This window comes from Ornithorhynchus anatinus, chromosome 7 (assembly GCF_004115215.2).
Source record: "Ornithorhynchus anatinus isolate Pmale09 chromosome 7, mOrnAna1.pri.v4, whole genome shotgun sequence".
Taxonomy (NCBI): domain Eukaryota; kingdom Metazoa; phylum Chordata; class Mammalia; order Monotremata; family Ornithorhynchidae; genus Ornithorhynchus; species Ornithorhynchus anatinus.
The window spans coordinates 76,609,860-76,634,069 of record NC_041734.1 but is presented as its reverse complement, the minus strand read 5'-3'; the positions used below and the strand labels follow the sequence as shown (position 1 = coordinate 76,634,069).

Here is a 24,210-nt window from a genome sequence, read left to right as displayed (position 1 = left end):
GAGATCTTTGGGTACTACTGCTCCTAGCTGAATGTGGTAAGTCTTTCCCTTTGAGTGTATGGCTCTAGGAAACTCCAGAATCTCTGTGGGAACCAACACATTCATTCATTCAATCTTATTTGAGGAGTGCTTACTCTATGCAGAGCACTGTACTAAGCGCTTGGAAAGTACAATTCAGCCACAGAGACAGTCCCTGCCCACAACAGGCTCACAGTCTAGAAGGGGGAGACAGGCATCAAAACCAGTAAACAGGAATCAATATAAATAAATAGAATTATAGAGATATATACACATCATTAATATAAATAGAATTATAAATATGTACATATATACATAAGTACATATATATACAAGTGCTGTGTTGGGAGATGGTGGAGCAAAGGAAGCCAGTCCGGGCAATGGGGAGGAGAGGAGCAGAGAAAAAGGAGGGCATAGTCTGGGTAGGCCTCCTGGAGGCAGTGAGCCTTCAGTAGGGCTTTGAAGGGGGGAAGTGTGATTGGTGGCTTTAAGGAGGGAGGGCATTCCAGGCCAGAGGTAGGAGGTGGGCCAGGGGTCGACGTTGGGACAGGTGAGAACGAGGCAGAGTGAGACAGCAGCAGAGGAGCGGAGTGTGCAGGCTGGGATAACAATAATAATAATAATGATGGCATTTAAGTGCTTACTATGTGCCAAGCACTGTTCTAAGCACTGGGGTAAATACAAGGTAATCAGGTTGTCTCACGTAGGGCTCAGAGTCTTAATCCCCATTTTACAGATGAAAATGTAAAATAAGGGATTTAGAAGGAGAGAAGGGAGGTATGAGGTAAGAAGAGGCAAGGTTCTCTCCCCTCTATGGAAAGCTTTCCTTGTTTCGGTGGTGGGCAGGGGCAGGAATTTCTGTAATCCCAAGTGACTTGGTAAAGGCAGGGGTGAGGATTTCTGTTAACCCAACTGTGGTTTATTCTTTGACTCCTCTCCCCGCCTTTCAGCCTTCACATCCTGTTAACTACTATTTCCCCCTACCTTCAAGACATCTTTATTTGGAGTCCTCCCTTCACCTCAAACTTAATATGTTTAAAACAGAACTTCTTATCTCCCCACCCAAACCCTGTCTTCCCCCTGACTTTCCAATCGCTGTAGGCAGCACAACCATCCTTCCTATCTCACAAGCCCATAGCCTTTGTGTTATCCTTCCAATTGATATGCGAATGACACCCAATCCATATCTCCTCCCCGTTCTCTCCCCCTCCCTCCATGCTCGCAACTCTTCCTACCTTCAGGACATCTCTACTTAGATGTCCTCCAGCCACCTAAAACTCAACATGTCTAAGATAGAGCTCCTGGCCTCTCCTGACTTTCCCATCACTGTGGAAGGCAGAACCATCCTTCCAGTCTCACAAACCCGCAACCTTGGTGTCATCCTTAACTCCACTTTCTTATTCTCCCCACACATCCAATCCGTCACCAAAGCCTGCCGGTCTCACCTTCATAGCATCACCAAGATCCACCCTTTCCTCTCCGTCCAATCCACTACCATGTTAGTACAGTCACTCATCCTGTCCCAACTGGATTACCACATTAACCTCCTTTCTGACCTCCCAACCTCCTGTCTCTCCCCACTTTAGTCCATACCTCACTCCACTGCCCAGATTATTTTCCTACAGAAACGTTCTGGGCATGTCACCCCGCTCACTGAAAAATCTCCAGTGGTTTCCTAACAACCTTTGTATCAAGCAAAAACTCTTCACTGTTGGCTTCAAAGCTCTCCATCACCTTGCCCCCTCCTACCTCACCTCCCTTCTCTCCTTCTACATCCCAGCCCACACACTCCATTCCTCTGGTGCTAACCTCCTCACTGTGCCTCGTTCCTGCCTGTCCCGCCGTCGACCCCTGGCCCACGTCCTACCTCTGATCTGGAATGTTCTTCCCCCTCACATCTGCCAAACTAACTCTCTTCCCCTCTTCAAAGCCCTACAGAGAGCTCATCTCCTCAAGGAGGTCTTCCCAGACTGAGCCCTCCCTTTCCCTCTGCCCCTCCTCCCCTCCCCATTCCCCCACTCCCTCCCTTTGCTCTGCCCCCTTCTCTGCGCCACACAGCACTTGTGTGTATATATGTACATATCTATAATTCTATTTATTTATATTGCTGTTGCTTTACTTGTTTTGATGTGTATATATCTATAATTCTGTTTATACTGATGCCTTTTAATTGTTTTGATGACTGTCTCCCCCCTTCTAGACTGTAAGTCCAGTGTGGGCAGGGATTGTCTCTCTTTATTGCTGAATTGTATTTTCCAAGCTCTTACTTCTGTGCTCTGCACACAGTAAGTGCTCAATAAATACGATTGAATGAATCCCTGATTCCTGTCTTTCACCTCAGCTATTCAGTCCATCACTAAGTCCTATGGTTTCCATTTTCAAAGCATCACTAAAACCCACCCTTTCCTGTCCATCCAAACTGCTGCCACATTAATTCAATCACTTATCCTATTCCACCTTGATTAATCTATCAGCATCCTTGCTGACCTCCCAGCCCCCTGTCTCTTCCCACTCCAGTCCATACTTCACTCTGCTGCTTGGATCATTTTTCTACAAAAATGTTCAAGTCGTGTTTCCCCACTCCTTAAGAAACTCCAGTGGTTGGCTATCCACTTTCTCATCCAACAAAAACTCCTCACTATTGGTTTTTAGCGGTCAATTAATGTGCCCCCTCCTGCCTACCTCTCTACTCTCCTATTACAACCCTCCCTGCACACTTTGCTCCTCTAATGGTAACTTTCTCACAGTACCTCCACCTGGTCTGGCTCACCGCCAGCCTCTCGCTCACATCCCGCCCCTGGCTTGGAATGCCCTCCCTCCCTCCTCAAATCCAACAAATTGTTATTCTCTCCCCCTTCAAGGTCTTGTTGAAGGCCCATCTCCTCCACGAGACCTTCCCTGACTAAACCGTCCTTTCTTCTTCTTCCCCTCCCTTCTGCTTCACCCTGGATCATCCCCCCTCCCAGCCCCATTTATTTACTAATTTCTTTCTCCTCTGGACTGTAAGCTCCCTGTGGGCAGGGAATGTATCTGTTTACTGTTGTACTCGCCCAAGTACTTAGTACAGTGCTCTGCACACAGTAACTACTCAAAAAATACTGAATGAAATTTGAATGAATGAACTTGTCAACAATTTCTCCTTAACATCTTCTATTCAGAGAACTAGTACCCTGGTTCAAGAGGTCCCCAGCTTTCCCTGTAGAAATTCCATATCCTTGGCTTCTTGACTCTCCAGCTCTCTTCATGACCTGCTCTCCCTCCTTGGCCCGCCAAGCTCCCTCCCTAACTGTACCTGGTCCTTGACTCTCCCGCCTCCAACATGGAGCTCGAGTGTTCGGCCAACATCAGAACGCCTTTACCCACTTATCTGCTCTCCCCATCTTTAAAGCCCTCCTGAAATCCCATCCCTTTGGGAAGCTTTCTCTGATTAATTTTCATCATCAGACCAACGCCCTCACGCCAACACCACCATAGCGCTTGTGCGAAGTCGGGAAAAATACAAGGAAGAAGGCAGATTAAAAGGGGCTGGGGGAGAGGGGCAAAAAGGGGAGCAGAAGGGTAACAAGGAAAGAAAATCATAAATCCGGCAAATTTGTCAGAAGTCCCTACCAGACTTCTATCCAAAGTGCTGTCGGATGTAACTGAGTGTGTGTGTGTGTGTGTGTGTGTCAGAGCAGAAAGATGCCTGCGGGCTGGGAAGCAGGCAGGTGTCAGGAAGAGGTCCGGTGGGACGTCCCAGAGCCGGGAAGCAATGGGGAGCAGCCGGATTTATTAAACAAGCCTGCTTGGAGGTGAGCAAGACTCAGAGAACCAGGTTGGGTTAGAAGCACCAAAGCCTGGGAGACCCAGGGTATGACAGGAGGTAGGCAGACCATGGGGAAAATGAGAACAATTGCTTCCATCCCTCAGAAAACTTGCACTTTAAAATAGAAGTGACTCAAGTACATACAGTGGAAGAGTTTAAGAGATTTCATAAAATCATAGCGGGACTCTCTGTGTGTTGCATGGTAGAAAGAGAAGCTTCATTCAGTCATATTTATTGAGCGCTTACTGTATGCAGAGCACTGTACTAAGCACTTGGGAGAGTACAGTATAACAGTAAACAGACACATTCCCTGCCCACAATGATTAATGTTACATAGAAGAAGATGAAGTGATAGCATGTTGTTCCAGAGGGAATACAGTATGCTGGAAGTTAAGCAAGCCTCATATCAAAAAAAAAAAATATCTCTCTCCCCCCTACCAGACTGTGAGCTTATTGTGGGCAGAAATTGTCACTCTTTATTCCTATATTGCACTTTCCCAAGTGCTTAGTACAGTGCTTTGTACACAGTAAGCTCTTTAATAAATACAACTGAATGAGTAAAAAGGCAATTTTCTTGATCTTAAAGGTAGGGAAGGCACAAGCAAAAACCCAGTGCATTTTTGTGAAAGTGCATAAAGTGTTGAGAGAGTAGCAGTAGGAAACAGTACTTACTTGCATAATTGCCCCACCTCAGTTTTGGAGAAAATAAAAGCTAATTTTTTGAAGCACATAATGGGGAGCAGTCATGGCGGTGTGCGCGGATCAGGAGAGTGAGAACACGGCAACACAGGAGGAAACAGGAGTCCCTTCATTGAGATTAGATTGCAGGGGGAGGAAGAGGACAAGGGTGAAATTATGATGGACTGGGTCGCAGGGGATGAATTCATTGGGTGCTAATTATGTGCAGCACTTGGGAGAATGCAGTAGAAGTAAGAGACGTAGACTCAAGTGCCCTTTTATCTTCCTCCTTGCCTCCATTTTTTCTTCTCCTTCCCTTATTCTAACTCATATATGACTCACACATGCTTTGGCGTAACAAAAATCATCAGTTAAAATGTGGAGCAATTATGGAAGTAAATATGGGATCTCGGCCTTAGATTTATGAAAAAGAATCAAACCATCAAAGCTCTCTATCTTTTAAAAGTGGGAATTTTAGTATCGATAGGAGTAATGGTGGGTGTTGGAGGACTGCATGACTACAGAGCTCTCTGGGAGCTAAAAATGTTTTCTTAGTGAGAGCTTGGAGGTATGAAAAGGCAGGTTCTGCACGAAAACATCATGGGCTGTAAGAGGGAACTGAAGCACTCCGTATTTCCTTCCCTCATTAGGCCCTCTTTTTGTTCTGTGTCGTGTCTACACTTGGATCTGTGACCTTTGAACATTTGATGTTCATTCCAACCCCATGGCTCTTACATAAACATCTTTAAATTATATATTATAAATTATTCTATTAATGTCTTCTCCCCCTCCAGACTGTAAGGTTGTTATGTGCAGGGACAGTTTCTGTTAATTCTGTTGTATTGTACTCTCCCAAGCACTCTTGAGTGCTCTGCACATAGCATTCAATAAATACAATCAAGTGAGTAAATACAATTGATTGATCTTTAGCAGTAGTGTAAATAGAATTGAGGTAAAGCAAAGATAAATAAGAACTTAAGGAATAGGTCAGCCTGACGGTGACAGGAGGAAGCTTGGAGGAAATGTATGATGGTTACCCTCTTTGACATCTCTTTTAGAGTCTAAAGTTGTACCAAGTAATGGCATGGCCTAGTGGAAAGAGTACAGGCCTGGGAGTCAGAAGATGTGGATTCTAATCCTGGCTCTGCCACATATCTGCTGTGTGATCCAGAGCAACTCACTTCACTTCTCTGTGCCTTAGTTCCCTCACCTGTAAATTGGGGATTAAGACCATAAGACCCATTTGGGGCAGGAACTGTGTCCAACCTGATTGTTGTACCTACCCCAGCATTTAAAAGAGTGCTTGGCACATAGTAATAATAACAATAGTAATGATAATTTTGGTATTTATTTTCCTTACCTTTCCCGCAAGTAACCCATTATGGTCAGCTGGTTCTCTTGACCCTACTGGTGTTTTTGACTCACAAGCCTTTCCAGAGAGACTGATTTCATAAGCTTGCCACCTGCTTGGTCGAGAAGTTTTTCCTTCCTTCTGTCTGATTGGACCCTTTCTCCATCAAGCAAGCTTCCAGCGAGTGTCTCCCAGACCCAATTGCAGAGAGGGTTGGTGACCTTGGCCAACTCCCTTAACTTCTCTGGATATCAGTTACTGTATCTATAAAATGGGGATTAAGACTGTGAGCTCCATATGGGACAGCTTGTATCTACCCCAGTGCTTAGTACAGTGCCTGGCACATAAAAGCGTTCAACAAATACCATGAAAAAATAGAATAGAGAATACCAATTGCTTGTTTACCCTGTCTTCATTCATGATTTTGTACTTTCCAGTTATTTCCCCATTCTTCATCTTTCTAGATTGGAATCCTAACCTTTTCCATCTATGCTCTGTGAAGGAGGTGCCCAAAGCTCCACCAGAATCCATGTATTTCGCGAAGCGTTTTTGACCGGAACGCGGTTAGGAATCGGGAAACGATCTCCCAACTAGGCGAGCTTGTTTGGATATAGAGTACCATGTGATGTTGGAAGAGGACAGCATGGGTTAGTGGATAGAGCATGGGCTTGGGATTCAAGAGGACCTGTGTTTTATCCCGGCTCTGCCACATGTTTGCTGTGTGACCTTGGGCAAGTCACTTCACTTCTCTCGGACTCAGTTCTCCTGTTTTCCCTCCTACTTAGACTGTGAACCCTAAGTCTGGAAGCTTAAATGAGATGAGGGAGTGAAAGCACAGGAGAGCACCATTGTTTTGTCGTCTGCTTTTGAGTTGTTTCCTACTCATATTGGCGCCATGGATGCATTCATTCATTCACTTGAATTTATTTAGCACTTACTGTGTACTGTACTAAGCCTTTGGGAGAGGACAGTACAACAATAAAGAGTGACCATCCCTGCCCACAACGAGCTAACAGTCTAGACACCCCTCTGCCAGAACGCCCCATCTACAGTCAGTCTGGTAATGAATCTATGGAGTTTTCCTGGTAAAGATATGGAAGTGGTTTGCCACTGCCTTCTTCCATGCAGTAAACTTGAGTCTCCGCCCTGGAGTCTCTCCTGTGCCGCTACTGCCCAGCACGGCGGGGGTTTGACTTGTAGCAGATGGCCTGCCACTCGCTAGCCACTGCCCAAGCTAAGAATGGAATGGGTAGGCCTCTCCTTGACTCTCCCTCCCGTAGCCGAGACTGGTAGAGGACTGGAAACTCTCCAGGTGTGATCCCTTTATTCAATCATTCATTCAATTGTATTTACTGTGTGCAGAGCACTGTACTAAGCGCTTGGAAAGTACAGTTCAGCAATAGAGACAAATCCTGCCTATGCCGGGCTTACAGTCTAGAAAGGTGGGAGACAGACATCAAAACAAGTAAACAGGCATCAATATCAATAAATAGAATTATAGATATATACACATTAAATAATAATAATAATGTTGGTATTTGTTAAGCACTTACAGAGCACTTAAGTACTTGCAGAGCACTGTTGTAAGCGCTGGAGTAGATACAGGGTAATCAGGTTGTCCCACGTGAGGCTCACAGTTAATCCCCATTAAAAACAAGTTAACAGTCATTAATATAAATAAATGGAATTATAGATATATACATAAGTGCTGTGGGGTGGGAAGAGGGGCAGAAGGGCAGAGGGAGGGAGTCGAGATGCGGAGGGGAGGGGGAGCTGAGGAAAAGGGGGGCTTAGTCTGAGTTGCTGAGGGGGAGGAGAACACCATACCACCACCTAAAAAAAGCAGATGGGTTAGTAAAAGTCAACAAAACTGCCAACAGGAACCATTTTCCCCAAAGAAAATAAGTTCTAAAAAGAAGACAGAGTATGTGGGTTTTAAAAGAACATGAAAGGAATGAAAACAGAGGTAGAAGAGGAAGTATGAAAGGTAGGATGGTCAATAGTAGAAATGTAGGTACCCCGTTCCTTGTACTTGTGCAAATTTGCAAAATTTGTAGGTCGAAATGCTTCTGGAAAGGGATAGGAAAATGCAATTGAAATAATAGGTGGAATGGTCCTAAAGGCAGCAGAGACCCAGAGATAAAATGAAAATAAAATGCAAAAACAAAACCAGCAGGCCAAAATCAATAGGGAATGATGCAAGGGAAATGATGATGATGATGCTATTTGTTAAGCACCTACTCTGCATCAAGCACTGTCCTATGCACTGGGGTAGTAACAAGCTAACCTGGTTGGGAACAGACCCTGTCCCGCATGAGGCTCACAATCTTAGTTTGCAGTTTACAGATGAGGTAACCGAGGCACAGAGAAGTGAAGTGACTTTCCTAAGGTTGCACAGCAGTGAAGTGGCAGAGCCCAGGCCAGTGAGTCAGAAGGACATGGGTTCTAGTCCCACTCTTCCACTTGTCTGCTGTGTGACCTTGGGCAAGTCACTTCACTTCTCTGTGGTTAAATTACCTTATCTGTAAAATGGGGATAGAGAATGTGAACCTCACATGGGATAGGGACTATGTCCATTCTGCTTTTATTTTATCCACCCCAGTGCTTAGTATAGTGCCTGGCATATAGTAAGCGCTTAGCAAATACCACAATTAATTATTATTCTCCGTGCTTCAGTTCCCTCATCTGTAAAATGGAGATGAAGATGGAGCCCCGTGTGGGATATTGACTGTGTCCATCTCGATTAGCTTGTATCTACCCCAGTGCTTAGCACAGAGCCTGGCACATAATATGCACTTAACAAATGCCACAAGAGAAACCTATATTTATGCCCAAAGAATGCCTTTCAAATGTAGGAAAGGCACTGGTAAAAAATACTCATGTCTTATTTATTTGATTTAGGAAGTCTTAATTGTGTTACACGCTTCCACGCTGATTGACTGTACCCTCCTTTTGAACAAACAATATACTTAATTCCAGCAGAATTCTAGGAAGCAGGTTGCTTACGTGGATTAACATGGAATTTCTTTTAAGAAAAGGGCAAGTGTGAAGAGTGAGGAGTTGCATAAAAGACATCGTGTATTTCCATAGTTACAATAGTGGCATTTGGTATGGGCTTCCACTGTGCTAAGCAGTGTACTAAGTGCAGCAAGATAATCAGGTTGGACACAGTCCCAGTTCCACATGGGTTAGTTCCTTTCTGGTTTATGTCATTTGTAGATTTTTTTCACTAGGAAAGGGTACAGCTATCTCCTCCACCTTTCCTAATGAGAGAACCTACTAATGTGTTTGTGTATGTATGTGTATATATATATACAGGTTTTCTCACTAGAAAAAGGTACAGATATACCTTTTTATATATATACATACACACACACATATAAAACATGTAAACTTAAAGGTTAATAAACCTTGAGTAAGATTTCCTTAAGTGTTCTCCTGTATTTGTTTTTCGGCAGACTTTGAGACTTCTGTATCTGCGTTGTTTGGAGGTGCAATCAGTACAAAGAAACCAGAATCCACCTTTTTATTTTCCCTGCAGATATTCCATCCTGAATGATGCCTTTTGTCTTTCGTCTAGTTGACAAACAGCGGCCACCGCCATCGAGCCCTTCCAGTATTATCCGACGCACTTCCTCATTGGACACCCTCGCCGCCCCATACTTAGCCGGACACTGGCCTCGGGAAAACCCTGGCCAGGCAGCTCCTTGCATGAGGGACAAAGCTACACAGGTAAGGCTGCTGTGTCTTGAAGACTTTTCCTTTTCTTTTTGGCCCCCGACCCTCTTCCTTGAAATCTCTACTCAGATTTTTTTAAGGCTTTCATTCTGGAATAGGTGGACTTAGACATTGCTAAGTCCACATGGGATATTATTTCCCCTCAGTGCCCAAATTTGTGGGGGATGGGGGAAAGGAAACTGGAAGAGAGGTGAAAACCTTGGGCAGGCTGTTCGTATTATCTCTCTCTCTTCTCAGTGCCCAAATTTGTGGGGGATGCGGGAAGGGAGACTGGGAGAAAGAGAAGCATCGTGACCTAGTGGAATGTGTACAGGCTTGGGAGTCAGAGGGACCTGGGCCTCTAATCCCGCTTCTGCCATTTACCTACTGTGTGACCTTGAGCAAGTCACTTCCTTTCTGTTTGCTCCCACTTCCTCATCTGCCAAATGGGGATTTAATACTTCTTCTCCCTCCTGCATAAACTGTGAGCCCTTTGTGGGACCTGATTATCTTGTATCTACCCTGGCATTTAATACAGTGCTTGGTGCACAGTGAGTGCTGAATGAACACCACTATTATTTTTATTGTTGTTAATGATAATATCATTAGAGGGAGAGACTGGGAGAGACAGAGAATGGACGCCATCTTTGGTTCCCAAAATGCCCAGTAGTCATTGGATCTGCCGTGTCGGTTTGATAAAGGTGAATGACTTGATCGCTTCACTTGAAGATTCTCAGAGGCTGCTGATTCTCTCGTGAATTCACTTGAACGTTTTTGTTGGAAAGCCTACCTCTGACAATCCTATAAAGTGAGGCTTCTGTATCCCATTCGAGCAGAGGAATTAGGGTGGTTTAGTCACGTTGTGGTGAATGCTGAACAGGTCCCAGCATCAGCCCTGACCCAGGCGGAAAAGTATCTGAGGGTTCTTGTGAAGACATGCCCTCCTGAAATGTTCATGCGCAAATTGTCCTCTGAAGATAACCAGCCACAGATCCGTACTTGTGGAGTTTGGGCTATGATCTCAGTCACATCTTAAAAGCTGGAATTATTTGCTCCACCCAAGGGGAAGATGAACCTTCTAAACGTCTTGGGGTAGAAAACAAACAACCCCTCTCTTTCCAGTTCATTTGTCTTTTTACAAAGAGCAGAGAAGATGGCTCCTCCTTTGACCTCAGAAAACTCTTCTAAGTGCCTGACCAAAGTGTGTCTTCAGGAAATAGTGCCTTTCATCCGCCCCGAGACGGGTTCTCCATGCCCGCCTTTCTTGCAAAGGTCAAACTTCATTTAGGTGAAACAGTCCTCATTGGTTGGGGAAAAACGGGAAGCAGACCATCTGTTTTCAAGGTGGACTGGGGGCTTACGACAGGTTGACGCGGTAGGGTCCGTGACCCCGATCCAGCCAACCAGGGCATCCGTTCAGGCTTAAGGCTGCAGAGGAGCCGCTGAAAGGTCAGGCTTAAAGCTGCAGAGGAGCCGCTGAAAGGTCAGGCTTAAGGCTGCAGAGGAGCCGCTGAAAGGAGACAGGCGTCGGCTAGGAGCCGAGTGCAAAACCCCTGCCCTGCAGCTTCGGGGGAGCTGGGCCTAGAGGTAGGGCACTGCCTCAGAGCCGAGTGAGAGCTGAGGAGGGCACAAGCGTGGGCATTTCTGCCTTTTGAATCTACTCTTCTTCCACTCCTTTGGATAGTAGTAGTAGTAATAATAATATGGTACACGTTAAGAGCTTACTATGTGCCAAGCACTATTCTAAGCGCTGCGATAGATACAAGTTAGGTTGAACACAGTCCCTGTTCCAGGAAGGGCTCACACTCTTAATCCCAATATTACAGATGAGGTAACTGAGGCCCAGAGAAGTGAAGTGACTTTCCCAAGGTCACACAGCAGACTTGTGGCAAAGCCAGGGTTAGAACCTATGACCTTCTGACTCCCAGACCCGTGCTCTATCCCCTAAGCCACACTGCTTCTCCAGCCAGGGTCGGTTTTGTAAGATTTCTTATGAAACCGTCCAGCGCTCCTGACCTCTGTCCTCTGGACAATGTGGATAATGGACTGCTGGGATCTCTTCTGGTCTCTAAGGAGCCCTCGGAGAGGCAGGGGCCTGAAGAGCACGACAGGGACCAGGGCTCGCCCCTAGAGAGAGGGACAATACTGCTCTGACCTTATTGGTCACATCATCATTTGAGGGTAAAATCACCGTTGTGGCGAGGCGACGTGGGTAGCCCGGAAGTGTTGAAGAGGGCAGAGGAGCTTGGGAGAGGCAGGAAGGTTGGCTTTCTCATCCTAGCCATTCTTTTGCCGCTTCTTGAAGCTTCCTAAGTATGTCCTCCCTCCCTCCCTTTTTCTCTCTGGCACTGGATGGCAGGATGCTGATTTGTCAAACTTCCTGCCCCTGAAAGAGATTTGGGGGAGCATACAGTGGACGTTCACATGTTGGGGCCCTCGGAGCATACCGGCCTTTTTCGCTGTCCCATTGTTCCTTCTGAGCTGGTAATTTTTTGTGGCGTAATGTCGCTGTCTCGAAGGGAGAAGGGAAGAATTTGAAATCCCACTATTGTGGCTCCCCATCCCAGCTACTCTGTTGATGGGAAAGGATTCCTTGATTTCAGAACATAAACAGTCTTGTTGAGTTGCAATCTAAATGTTTGTTTTTCTAGACAAAATTCATTTCTCTAGACTGTAAGCTCATTATGGGCAGGGAACGTGTCTGCCAACTCTCTTGCATTGTACTCTCCCAAGTGGTTAGTACAATGCTCTGCATATAGTAAGGGTTCAATAAATGCCATTGATGGTGATGATGAGTGCTTGGATCAGTTTAGACTACTGGACCACCATCACCTGTAATACTGATTGAAGAAGGAGGGTTCAAATAGGGATTCCTATCTTGAATGTTTTCAGAATACACACAGGAGAGGAGAATCCATAAAGAAATGGGGTGATCATTTTTTAGTGCAACCTTCCACACTAGGCAGCGTGGCCTAATGGAAGGACCACGGGCCTGGGAATCAGAGGATCTGGGTTCTAATCCCAGCTCTCCTAGGTACCTGCTGTGTAACTAGGGCAAGTCACTTCAATTCTGTGCCTCAGTTCCCTCATCTGCAAAATGGGGATTCCAATGCCTGTGCTCCTTCCTACTTCAATCTATCAGTTGTATTTATTGAGCGCTTACTGTATGCGGAGCCCCATACTAAGCACTTATTATTATCACTTGCATTATAATTTTGACAGCCTAACCCTGTAGGAGGGAGGCACCTATGTTGAAGACAGCCAAAGAAGAAGCCCAGCTAGCATCCCCCCAGCTGTTGGCAGCAGAATGGCAATATACGATAAAATAAGACATTTAATTTGTGAGAGCCCATTTCGGACTTCAATCGGTTCTGTCCCGATTCATGTTTTCACAATTAGTTTGGGCTAAAATGGTGATAGGGAATTCAGTCATCCAGCACTATGAGCCGGTTCCCTCCTCCTTAGTCTGTGAGCCCTAGTTGGGACAGACACTGAGTTCAACCTGGATAACTTGGATCTACCCCAGCGCCCAGTACAGTGCTTGTCATGTTTGTCTTTGGCTGCCGAGTCATTTCCGACCCATAAGCGACTCCATGGACTCATCTCTCCCAGAACGCCCCACCTCTACCTGCAATCGTTCTGGTAATGGATCCATAGAGCTTTCTTGGTAAAAATACAGAAGTGGTTTACCATTGCCTTCTTCCGTGCAGTAAACTCAAGTCTCCGCCCTCGACTCTCCCGTGCCGCTGCTGCCAGCACGGGGGAATTTTGACTTGTAGCAGGTTGCCTGCCACTCGATAGCCACTGCCCAAGCTAGGATAGGCCTCTCCCATAGCCGAGACTGGTAGGGTACTGGAAACTCTCCAGGTGCGATTCTGAAAGGGGCGTTGGCACATAGCAAGCACTTAACAAATATTACTCTTATTAACAATAATAATAATAATAATAATAAGGCCTTCCACAATAGCGGAAGGAATGGCAAGCGTGCATCCATATAGCATAGAAATGACTGAGAACTGTAGTGCAACTTTTCCTCGTTACGGGCTTTTGCAAGAGTGCAACCCTCAGGTTCTTGACCCAGGTGGACTTTTCACCTTGTAAACTTAGCAGCTCTAATCCCGGCCCTACTACTTGTCTGCTGTGTGACCTTGGGCAAGTCACGTCACTTCTTTGGGCCTCAGTTACCTCATCTGGAAAATGCGAATTAAGACTGTGAGCCCCATGAGGAATGGGGACTTGTGACCAACCGGATTAGCTTGTATCTACCCCAGTATAAAGAACAGTGCCTGATGCATCGTGTTTAAAAAGAAATGCCATTTAAAAAAAAACAGTTTACACTATTGGGAGGCAGTATGGCCTAGTGGAAAGAGCATGGGGTAAATAGCATCATTGGGCATTATTATTTGAACCTCGATTTCATTTTCCTAGTCCTTTGTTGTTGGTTAGAGTAAATTATCTTTATTTTCCTGAAGGTGGAAAATTATTCTGATCAAATAGCCGACCCTACGCATCTGTTTTTATGCTTGATTAGTTCACACGCGTCCATTTGGGATCTGAATCAAATTGAAGTCTTTCCTTGAGCGTTTTTTCCCCCACTATGTGATAAACCATCGAATGAGATTCAGTTTAAGTAAATTAGATTTAAGGCATTTTACTCAGAAGACAGCATGCAAATAACATTGTCAACTCTAGGTTACATTTGCCAGATTGCCTCTGTTGTCACAGTGGATGCAGAAGGAGAAAAAAAGAGGGAGCAGAAGAGATTTCAAAGAGCGGAACCTTGATTATTTTCTCCGAAAACCTGGTTCTCCAACCAATTCAGGCCCCTTTAGGGATGAAACACTTGTGGTCAGTTCTCCTGTAACGTGTGTATTTTGACTTTGATTCAAAAACCGGTAGGGAATGAGGGCCTGAGGATGAGGCCGCCAGGATGGATTTAGGACTCGACTCTCCAGCATCGGAAGAACCGATCGTGGCCATGCCCTCCAGCGTGAGCTTTTCACAGTGCAATGTCAGTCAGTGGCATTGGTGGTTCAATGGCAGAATTCTCTCCTCCCCTGCCGGAGACCTAGGTTCGACTCCCGGCCAGTGCAACTGCTTCCTTTTAGAGAAGCAGGGCGGTTTAGTGGCTACTGCCCAGGTCTGGGGGTCAGAAGACTCTGGGTTCTAATCCCAGCTCTGCCACATGTCTGCTGTGTGACCTTGGGCAAGTCACTTAACTTCTCTGGGCCTCAGTTCCCTCATCTGTAATATTGGGATTAAGAGTGTGAGCCCCATGTGAGACAGGGACTGTGTCCAACTGATTAACTTGTAATAATAATAATTTTGATACTTGCTAAGCACTTAATAGGTGCCAAGCACTGTTCTAAACACTGGGGTAAATACATGTTCAACTTAGATACAACTTGTACCTACCCTAGCACTTAGAACAGTGCTTGCCACATAGTAAGTGCTTAACAAGTACTATTATTATTATAGAATGTAATCTCCCCATTATCGGAGAACTCAACTGTTTTTTCAGGGGCATTTTACCCCTCCACAGACCACGTGGAGCAGTGCTAAGCTTTTGGAATTGGATGCTGGCGAATGGAAAGCTGGATCTCTCCTGAGGTTGGATCAGAGCCATTGCTTAGCCATTCCTCAAGGCTCTGATTCCAGACTAAGGAAATGCATGCCTTTTTTTACCAAGCAGCTAATTCCAGTCAGTCTATCAGTCAATAGGGAAGAAACCCTCTGGATCCTTGGAGTTTTTGTTTTCTGGATCGATTCATGCCTGTCCCCCATCAATCTGGGTAAATGAGGTTGTCAGTTTTCAATCAATCGATTGTATTTATTGAACGCTTAGTGTGAGCAGAGCACTGTACGAAGCCTTTGGGTGAGTACAATATAAAGAGTTGGTAGGCACGTTCCCTGCCTGTCCTGTATAAACTGAATTTTAAAAATCCCTCCCCTCTCCAGCCCCCACCAAGCACTGATCTTATAGGTTGGGCATAATTGGAGGCTATCAACACTGGGGAAAAAAAAGAGAAAAGAGTAAAGTAAATAGGGAAACTTTGAGAATCTCCTCTGTGAGGACTCTGGGGACATTGGGATTCCATCCTACCTTGATGTTCTGCTTCTAGCACTGAAGTACAGGGAAGGAGGGGGTGTGGGCCTGTCGTGAACACTAAGGATTATCTTAGTGGTTTGGTTTTCATGAAGCTATCAAGTTTGGTGTACCTGTATTGGAACAAGACATTTTCTCTTTTAATAATTAAGTATTTTGGGGTGTAATTGGGTCATGAAGATAGTGTACAGGCCTGGAAGTCAGAGGACCAGGGTTCTAATCCTACCCATTTGCCTGCTGTGTGATGGGGAAGCAGCATGGCTTCAGTGGAAAGAGCACGGGCTTGGGCATCAGAGGATGTGCGTTCTAATCCTGGCTCTGCTACTGGTCTGCTGTGTGACCATGATCAAGCCACTTCACTTCTCTGTGCTTCACTTACCTCATCTGTAAAATGGGGTGTAAATGGGGTAAAATGTAAGAATGTGAGTTCCACGTGGGACAACCTGATCACCTTGTATCCCACCCAGTGCTTAGAACAGTGCTTTGCACATAGTAAGCACTTAACAAATACCATAATTATTATTATTATTTGAGCAAGTCATCTAACTTCACTGGGTCCCAGTTTCCCCATCTGTAAATTGGGGATTCAATGCCTGTTCTCCCTCTTACTTCGACTGCTAGCCCCATGTGGGACAGGGAGTGTATCTGGCTTATTTATCTTGCATCTCCCCCAGCGCTCAGCATGGTGCTTGGCACATAATAAGCGCATAACAAATACTATTATCATTAGAATTTTGGAACTTTTTTCACCCATCAAATTGAAACAATTTCTAGAACAGATAATTCCTTTTTTTTTTTTTAAATCCTCTAGGGAAAGAGATGAATTTTTGTTGAGCCAGAAGAGAAAGTAAAATTTTAAGACCACACTTGTACCTCAGGCATGTCAAAACTCATTCCTGGATGGGCCACTAATGTGGTTTGACATTTGCCCATGGGCTGTCCTCTTGAAAAAAAAAAAATCAAAACCCTACAAATTGCTAATGAAGTCTTTGTAAACTTATTAGCACCTAACACACCATGGCTAAATAGATGACCAGGAAATTGGACAATAAAACTATAATCCTTAATGGTCTGTAGACTCCGAAGGAAGGGAGGAGATGAAGGAAAGGGGCGAGAAGCATGGTAGGAATGATGTGGCAGAGAGGGGAGAAGTGGAGAGGCACTCTCGATCAATCAGTGATATTTATTGAGTGTTTATTGTGTGCGGAGCACTGTTCAAACTCTTGGCTTCAGGTCACAGTGTGACCCTGCAGACATGATCTTTCCAGCCTTATAATAAGAACTATTAAGGAAGCAGTTTGGCCTAGTGGGAAGAACATGGACCTGGAAGACAAAGAACCTGTTTTCTAATCCTAGTTCTGCCACATACCTGCTGTGTGACCTTAGGCTCTAATCCCGACTCTGCCACAGGTCTGCCATGACCTTGGGCAAGTCACTTAACTTCTCTGCCTCTGTTCCCTCATTTGTAAAATGGGGATTAAGACTGTGAGCCATATGTGGGATAGGGACTGTGTCCAACCTGATTGTCTTGTATCTACCTCAGCGTTTAGTACAGTGCCTGGCACATAGTAAGAACTTAACAAATACCGTAATTATTATTATTTTCTCTGTTCCTCAGTTCCCTCATCTACAGAATGGAGATTTAATACTTGTTTTCCCTCTTCCTTACTGTAGAGCTCCATGTGGGATGTGACTGTCTTGTATCTTGAGAAGCAGCGTGGCTCAGCGGAAGGAGCCCCGGCTTGGGAGTCAGAGGTCATGGGTTGGAATCCCGGCTCTGCCACTTGTCAGCTGTGTGACTGTGGGCAAGTCACTTAACTTCTCTGTGCCTCAGTGACCTCATCTGTAAAATGGGAATTAAAACTGTGAGCCTCACGTAGGACAACCTGATCACCCTGTATCTACCCCAGCGCTTAGAACAGTGCTCGGCACATAGTAAGCCCTTAACAAATATCAACATTGTTATTCTTATTATCTACCCTAGTGTTTAGCACAGCGCTTGGCATATATAAAAGCTTAACAAATACCACAGTTATTGCAATATAACAAGAGTTGGTAGACATGTCCCCTGCCCACAAGAAGCTTACAGTCTTAGAGGGGGAGCTAGGCTGTCTCGTGCCCTCTCTCTCTGGGTTTCCTTCTCCCTCTTTCTCACTCTCTCTCATTCATTCATTCAGTAGTATTTATTGAGCGCTTACTATGTGCAGAACACTGTACTAAGCTCTTGGAATGTACAAATCGGCAACAGATAGACAGTCCCTGCCCATTGATGGGCTGATAGTCTAATTTTTCTCCTTCTTCCTCCCTCTCTCCCCCTCCTACCTCTTTCTCCTTCTCCCTCTTTCTCCGTTTCCATCCATCTTTCTCCCTCTCCCTCCCTCTCCCTCCCTCTCCCTCCCTCTCCCTCCCTCTCCCTCCCTCACCTTCCCTCACCCTCTTTCTCCCTCAGTTAGCCCGCCATGGGGGGAGAGGCTGACACAGTTGCGGCCGCCCCATCCCCCTCATCCTCCGTGTCAGCCAGCAGCCCATGTCCTTGCCCCAGGCTGGGGGTGTCACCTCTGTCAGGCTGTCCCCAGGGACTTGGGCGTGGGACAACGAAGCTGCCCCTGGCAGTGGCGTTAGGGCACCGCCCATGCAGATCTTGGCTGCTGCTGCCAGGCGGCTGTCAGTCCTGTGGGATCTGACTAGAGGGCTGGAAGGCGGGCAGGACTCTCACAGGCCTCCTCTATCCTCTGGTCAAACCTAAAGGTGAATGCGACCAAATGGTTTGGGACTCCATTGGCAGTAGATGAAACATACCAGCGACCCCTTACCTTCATGTAATAGAGAAGCAGCGTGGCGTAGTGGAAAGAGCACGGGCTTGGAAGTCAAAAGACATGGGTCCTAATCCTGGCTCTGCCACTTGTCTGCTGTGTCACCTTAAGCAAGTCACTTCACTTCTCTGAGCCCCAGAAACCTCACCTGTAAAATGGGGATGAAGACTGGGAGCCCCACGTGGGACAACCTGATTACCCTATGTCTATCCCAGCACTTAGAATAGTTTTCCTGTTTAGACTGTGAGCCCATTGTTGGGCAGGGATTGTCTCTATCTGTTGCCCAATTGTACATTCCAAGCACTTAGTACAGTGCTTTGCACATAGTAAGTGCTCAATAAATACTATTGAATGAATGTAATAGGAATGGTCTAATCATGGTAACTGAGATATTGGTAAAGCATTTACTGTGTGCTAAGCACTGGGACAGATACAGGTTAATTGGGTCGTACATATCCCTTGTCCTACATGGAGCTCACAGCCTTAAGTAGAAGGGGAGCAGGGATTGAAACAGTATTGATTACCTCTTTTGGGTTGTATTCTATCCTTGAAGTCTTTTATCAAAGTGTGGAAAGAGCACAGGCCTGGGATTCAGGAGGACCTGGATTATAATCCCAGCTCTGCCACTTGCCTGCTGTGTGATCTTGGACCGTTCACTTCACTTCTCTGTGCCTCAGTTTCCTCCTCTGGAAAATGGGAATTAAGACTTTGAGGTCCACATAGGACATGGACTGTGTCCAATCTGATTAGTTTGTATCTTCCCCTGGTGCTTTGTACAGTCTCCAGCGTATAGCGAGTGCTTAAAAAATACCATTTAAAAGAAAATGTACACTGGTGATGCTGTTTTGAGTTAGATCCATAAAGAATATGGCATGAAATTTAAGAACACATTCTGTGAAATGTTTAGAAAGCTTAAGAAAATTTTAATGAAAGGAAATGTTCCTGTTTGGGAGGGAATTAATCAATAGATGGTTAAGTAATGGGTCATAAGAGAAAATATGTAGTTAGACTGCAAGCTCCTAGGGGGCAGAGAATGTGTCTACCAACTCTGTGTTGTGCTCTGCTCTCAGTAAGTGCTCAATAAATAGGTTGCTTAATTGATTGAAACATGACCAGTGAAGAGCAGTTTAGCCCTTTGCATTATGCTCCAGGCAGACCATTAATGACAAGAATGTGTCTGTTCATTGTTATATTATACCCTCCCAAGCACTTACTACAGTGTTGTACACACAGTAAGCGCTCAGTGAATACGATTGGCTGACGGACAAGAAGGCACTGGGCATCCTTTTGGAAAGAACATTGTAAATCTGGGACCAGAAACCAATTCTTTGTGGTATGCAATTTAAATTGGACCACGGTGAGGGATGAATGTCAGAGTTTGACAGGATGAAATGTTGATTTAAGTAGCCTCGACATTAAAATATTTTTATTCTAGTAGTGAATTTAGAATTTCAGCCAGTGTTTCTAAATAAGGGGTAGAAATGGCTTTCTTATGGCAATACGGGTCAGAATAGAGATCTGCTGCAAACATACCAAAAGTCCATGACACTAGCAAAGACAGCAGGATCAAATTCCAAATTAATGGCATCTGCCTTGGTCAGCCGAGTCTGTTGCTTCTGCTCCCTCAATTTCACCTCTCATATTCCTTCCTTAAAAAACACATCTAATTTCACTGTGGGCAGGGAATGTGTCTACCAACTCTGTTATACTGGATTCTCCCAAGCACTTAAAACAGTGCTCTGCACCCAGAATGCACACAGTAAATATGATTGATTGAAATTCTTAAAAAATCCTGGTTTGGTTGGATGTTCACTTGTTATCTCTTTGAACCGGGGGGGGGGGGGGGGGGGGGGGGGGCGGCGGCGGGGGGGTGCTTCTTTCAGTGCCCTCTTCTGGGCAGCCTAGACTTCCATCGTATCCGATTTAAGGGAACTTGCATTCACCAGGCACTGCCCTGTAATCCCAGGGTAGGTTCAAGATAATCAAGTTGGATACAGTCCCTGTCCCACGTGGGGCTCACAGTCTCAATCCCCATTTTACAGATGAGGTAACTGAGGTTCAGAGGAAGTGAAGTGACTTACCCAAGGTCACAAAGACAAGTGGCAGAGCCAGAATTACAACCTTGGACCTGACTCCCAGGCCCGTTTTCTATCCACCAGGCCATGCTGCTTTTTAAAAATTTTTCCTCCAAAGAAATTATTTGGTAGCATGGACATTGATAAGGAATCCTGTACACTAGAATTTCAGAAGATGATTGTACAGTGGTTTCCAGTCAGCTGGTATTGATAAGCATCTCTCCTAATCAGATTAATTTTGGATCCCAGGCTCTTACGTAAGCTTCTGGCTAGTCATTAGGCGGACAACTGTCTGTCAAAGTGGTTTCCTGAATAAGCTGCAGAAGGGGCTGCCTACAGACTGATTACATTCATCTTGGGATTTATCGAGTGCCAACTGTGTGCCGAACATTTGACCAAGCAAAAAGCTTCACATGGAGAGTGGGGAGCAGTGCTGTGAATTTTTTCCTTTTTTTTTCCATAAGGGAAGAGAGTACCATTATCGTAGGCAATTTGGCCTTCAAACTTGTCTAATCTGAAGTGACTCGCATTCTTTTTGCAATGTGCTGTAATGGAAGTAGCCTGAATTTTCAGCTTCAAGAGTCATTTGAGTATAGGCTTTTTTCCTTTTAAGATGCAGGGGCCAGAAATGAAGTGACTTTTAAAGGCTTATTGAGTGAGTAAAATAAAATGGATTATTTTAAATAACTTTATCCTCTAACTCCAGATTGTAATTTCTCATACATTGACTTAAAACACCTTGTTGTTTTGAAGTCGTCGCCACCCAGAAAGCTGCTACCTTGCTTCAAGCCCTTGTCAGAGCACAGCTAGACTTTTATATCATCCTCACTGGTCTCTGCTTCCCACTCTCAATCTATACGAAACACTGCTGCCCAGCCCATCAGCTTGAAGCATCAGTCAGTCGATTATATTTGAGTGCTTTCTAACACATAACGTGTCTCCCTTCTCCTTAGATTCTCTACAGTGGCTTTCCATGTCCTTTTGCATCAATTAAAACTCATAATTGGGAAGTGGTGTGGGCTAGTGGAAACAGCAGAGGCCTGGGAGTCAGGAGTTCTGATCCCAGCTCCTCCACTTGCCTGTTGTGTGACTTTGGGCAGGTCACATAACTTCTCTGTGCCTCAGTTTCCCCAACTGTAAAATAAGGATTCAATACCTGCTCTCCTTCCTAAACTGTAAGCTTCTTATGGGCAGGAAACATGTCTGTTACTTCTCCTGTTCTCTCCCAAGTGCTTAGTACAATGCTGTGCACATAGTAAGTGCTCAACAAATGCCATTCATTGATTGATTGATTCCTACTTGGACTTTGACCTCCATGTGGAAGAGAGACTGGGGCCAACCTGATTAAAAGGGGAGGAGCGTAGCCTAGGGGATAGAGCTCAGGCTTGGGAGTCGGAAGGCCCTGGATTCCAATTCTGGTTCTGCCACTTGCTGCTGTGTGAACTTGAGCACATCATTTCACTTCTCTATTTCTCAGTTCCCTCATCTGTAAAATGGGGTTAAATCGGTGAGCCCATGTGGGACATGGACTGAGTCCAACCTAAAGTCCCCAGCACCTAAGACAATATCCGGCACATAGTAAGTGCTTACCAAATGCCATAAAAAAAAAAAACAACTTGTACCTACCCCAGCACTGCGAACAGTGCTTGACAAGTATACTACTACTAATAATAATGTATTATTTTTATTATTATCGACTTCTGGGTTCTCCATAACTCCCGCCCATTGCATGTATCAGTTTTCTTCACTCACTGGTTCCCAGTTTGTCCTTTTTGTTCTTCCTTACCAAACTTTCTAAGTGTATTCTGCCCTCAGTTCTCCCACCTCCACCCTCTTGCTTCCTCTGCCGCCCCAGCCTTGAATGCCTTCTACCCCACAAGTTGACAGGACCCCAGCTCTCCCCATTGTCAAAGTTCTCCTAAAAATCAACCTCCTCCAACAAGCCTTCCTTGATTAACTCCCAACACCTGGAATAAAATCAGCCTCATAGCACCCTCTAGCCCTTACGTATTCACCTATCCCTTTCTTCAGCAATTGTGCATGTAATGTATGATCCTTCATACAGCCATTAATTTATTCCACTTTCTCTAGTTGTGAATATTTTTAGGTCTGCCTCCCCTGCTAGATTGCAAACACCTTGTGCGTAGGGCTTCGACTGTACTTTCCCCTATACTTAGTCTGGTGTATTGCATCCAGCATGCACTCAAATACCACTATGAACTGATGGTGATGTTCAGTTGATAATTTTTTGAACTGCAGTAAATAACATTGATTTTAGTAGGCTTCACTAATAAAGTTTGTACTTTGGGGATAAAAAGTGTTTTCCTTAATCTTTGTTGTTTCCTGCTTTCAAAGAGGGAGCCTGTAATCCATTAATAATGTAAGTTTTACGAATTTGGATCGAGAGGTAGCTGAGGTTTAAGAATCTGATATAAATGCATAATTGTAAATTTTTTAAAGGTAAGTTGTGATTTAAAACCTCCCTATTCCGTTTTTGGTTGGGTTGAGGCCATTCAGTTGTATTGCAGACTGTCAAAAAGAACAAAGGTGAACTCTTGATGTTTCAGATTTATTTTGAATGTTTTCAAATTTTGTAGTTATAGGAACTAGAGAAAGCTCCCTTTAAATCAGAGATTAGCTGAATTTTAAACACTTCTCAATATGCTAATTGATTTCATTGCATCTAACTTTTCAATATGCTACAAGAACCTTAGTTTGGTATTTCTTTCAGAGGACTTTGTCCTTTAAATCGAATCCCCCACTGGGACTGAGACCACTCATTTCCAACGGGGGGGATGTGAGCACCTGAGAAAACAACAGAGAATGACATTCTTTCACTCGCAAGATGCATGCACCTGATTTAATTTGAATAAACAAACTTTTTAATCCGTTGAAATGATTGGAACTGATGACTGATCAATTTTCCTGCCCATTTGTAGTCTCTGAAACATTCCAGCTCAGGGTGCATAGTCTAGGGAGTTCTTGGGTGAGGGTTTGTTTCAGGGGCCTAGTTGCCCTCTCCCTCATGGAGATTTGGGGTCCGGAAAGCTGGGGTCCCTCCAGCTTCCAGAAGGCTGGAGCCATCCAGGAGATGATCACTTTATTTTAACGAGACTTAAGCCCCTGTTGATATTAGAAATCGGACCATTTTAATAGAAGATTACAGTATGGTAGGTTAAATTAGAGTAGCAAGACAACAAGGTAATGGATTTTTGACTGTAAGGTTTGAAAAGCCAACGGGAGGTGGACTGCATCTATTTTTTTTCTTTGAAGATGTCTCTGTTATACCCAGAAATTCATTGTCTTTACTTGTCTTTTCCTCGAGAACTATTACTTGGCTCATTTTCAAACAACTGAAAAACTTTGCTCCTTTTTTGGTTGTTATTGTTGCTGCAGACAGAGTGTGCCTGGTCTGAAGACTACTTGGAAAAAAAGAAAGGCTCTCACAAGCGTTCAGCCTCTTGGGGAAGCACGGACCAACTCAAGGAGGTTAGGAAACCTTGGTCTGGGGTCAAATGGGGTTTGTGTTTGTGTCCTTCTGACTCATTTCCATGAAGTTTGTGACTTGTGTGCCCCTTGAGAATGGACATAGATGAGTGCTTCTTTAGGTGGGGAAAGTTGAAGACCGCTATCTATTCTTCATCCCG

The 24,210-nt window shown here is 44.9% G+C and overlaps 1 protein-coding gene across 1 annotated transcript in view; it reads left to right on the top strand.

Annotated features, from left to right (window-relative positions):
* The window catches only part of FAM117B (family with sequence similarity 117 member B), a 75,260-nt gene that overhangs the window by 29,484 nt on the left and 21,566 nt on the right, over positions 1 to 24,210 (top strand). Inside the window, exons 3-4 of the mRNA XM_029069679.2 lie at positions 9,433 to 9,584; positions 23,960 to 24,052. Of these exons, the coding sequence (XP_028925512.1) occupies positions 9,433 to 9,584; positions 23,960 to 24,052 (245 nt within the window). The remainder of the gene's footprint in view (positions 1 to 9,432; positions 9,585 to 23,959; positions 24,053 to 24,210) is intronic.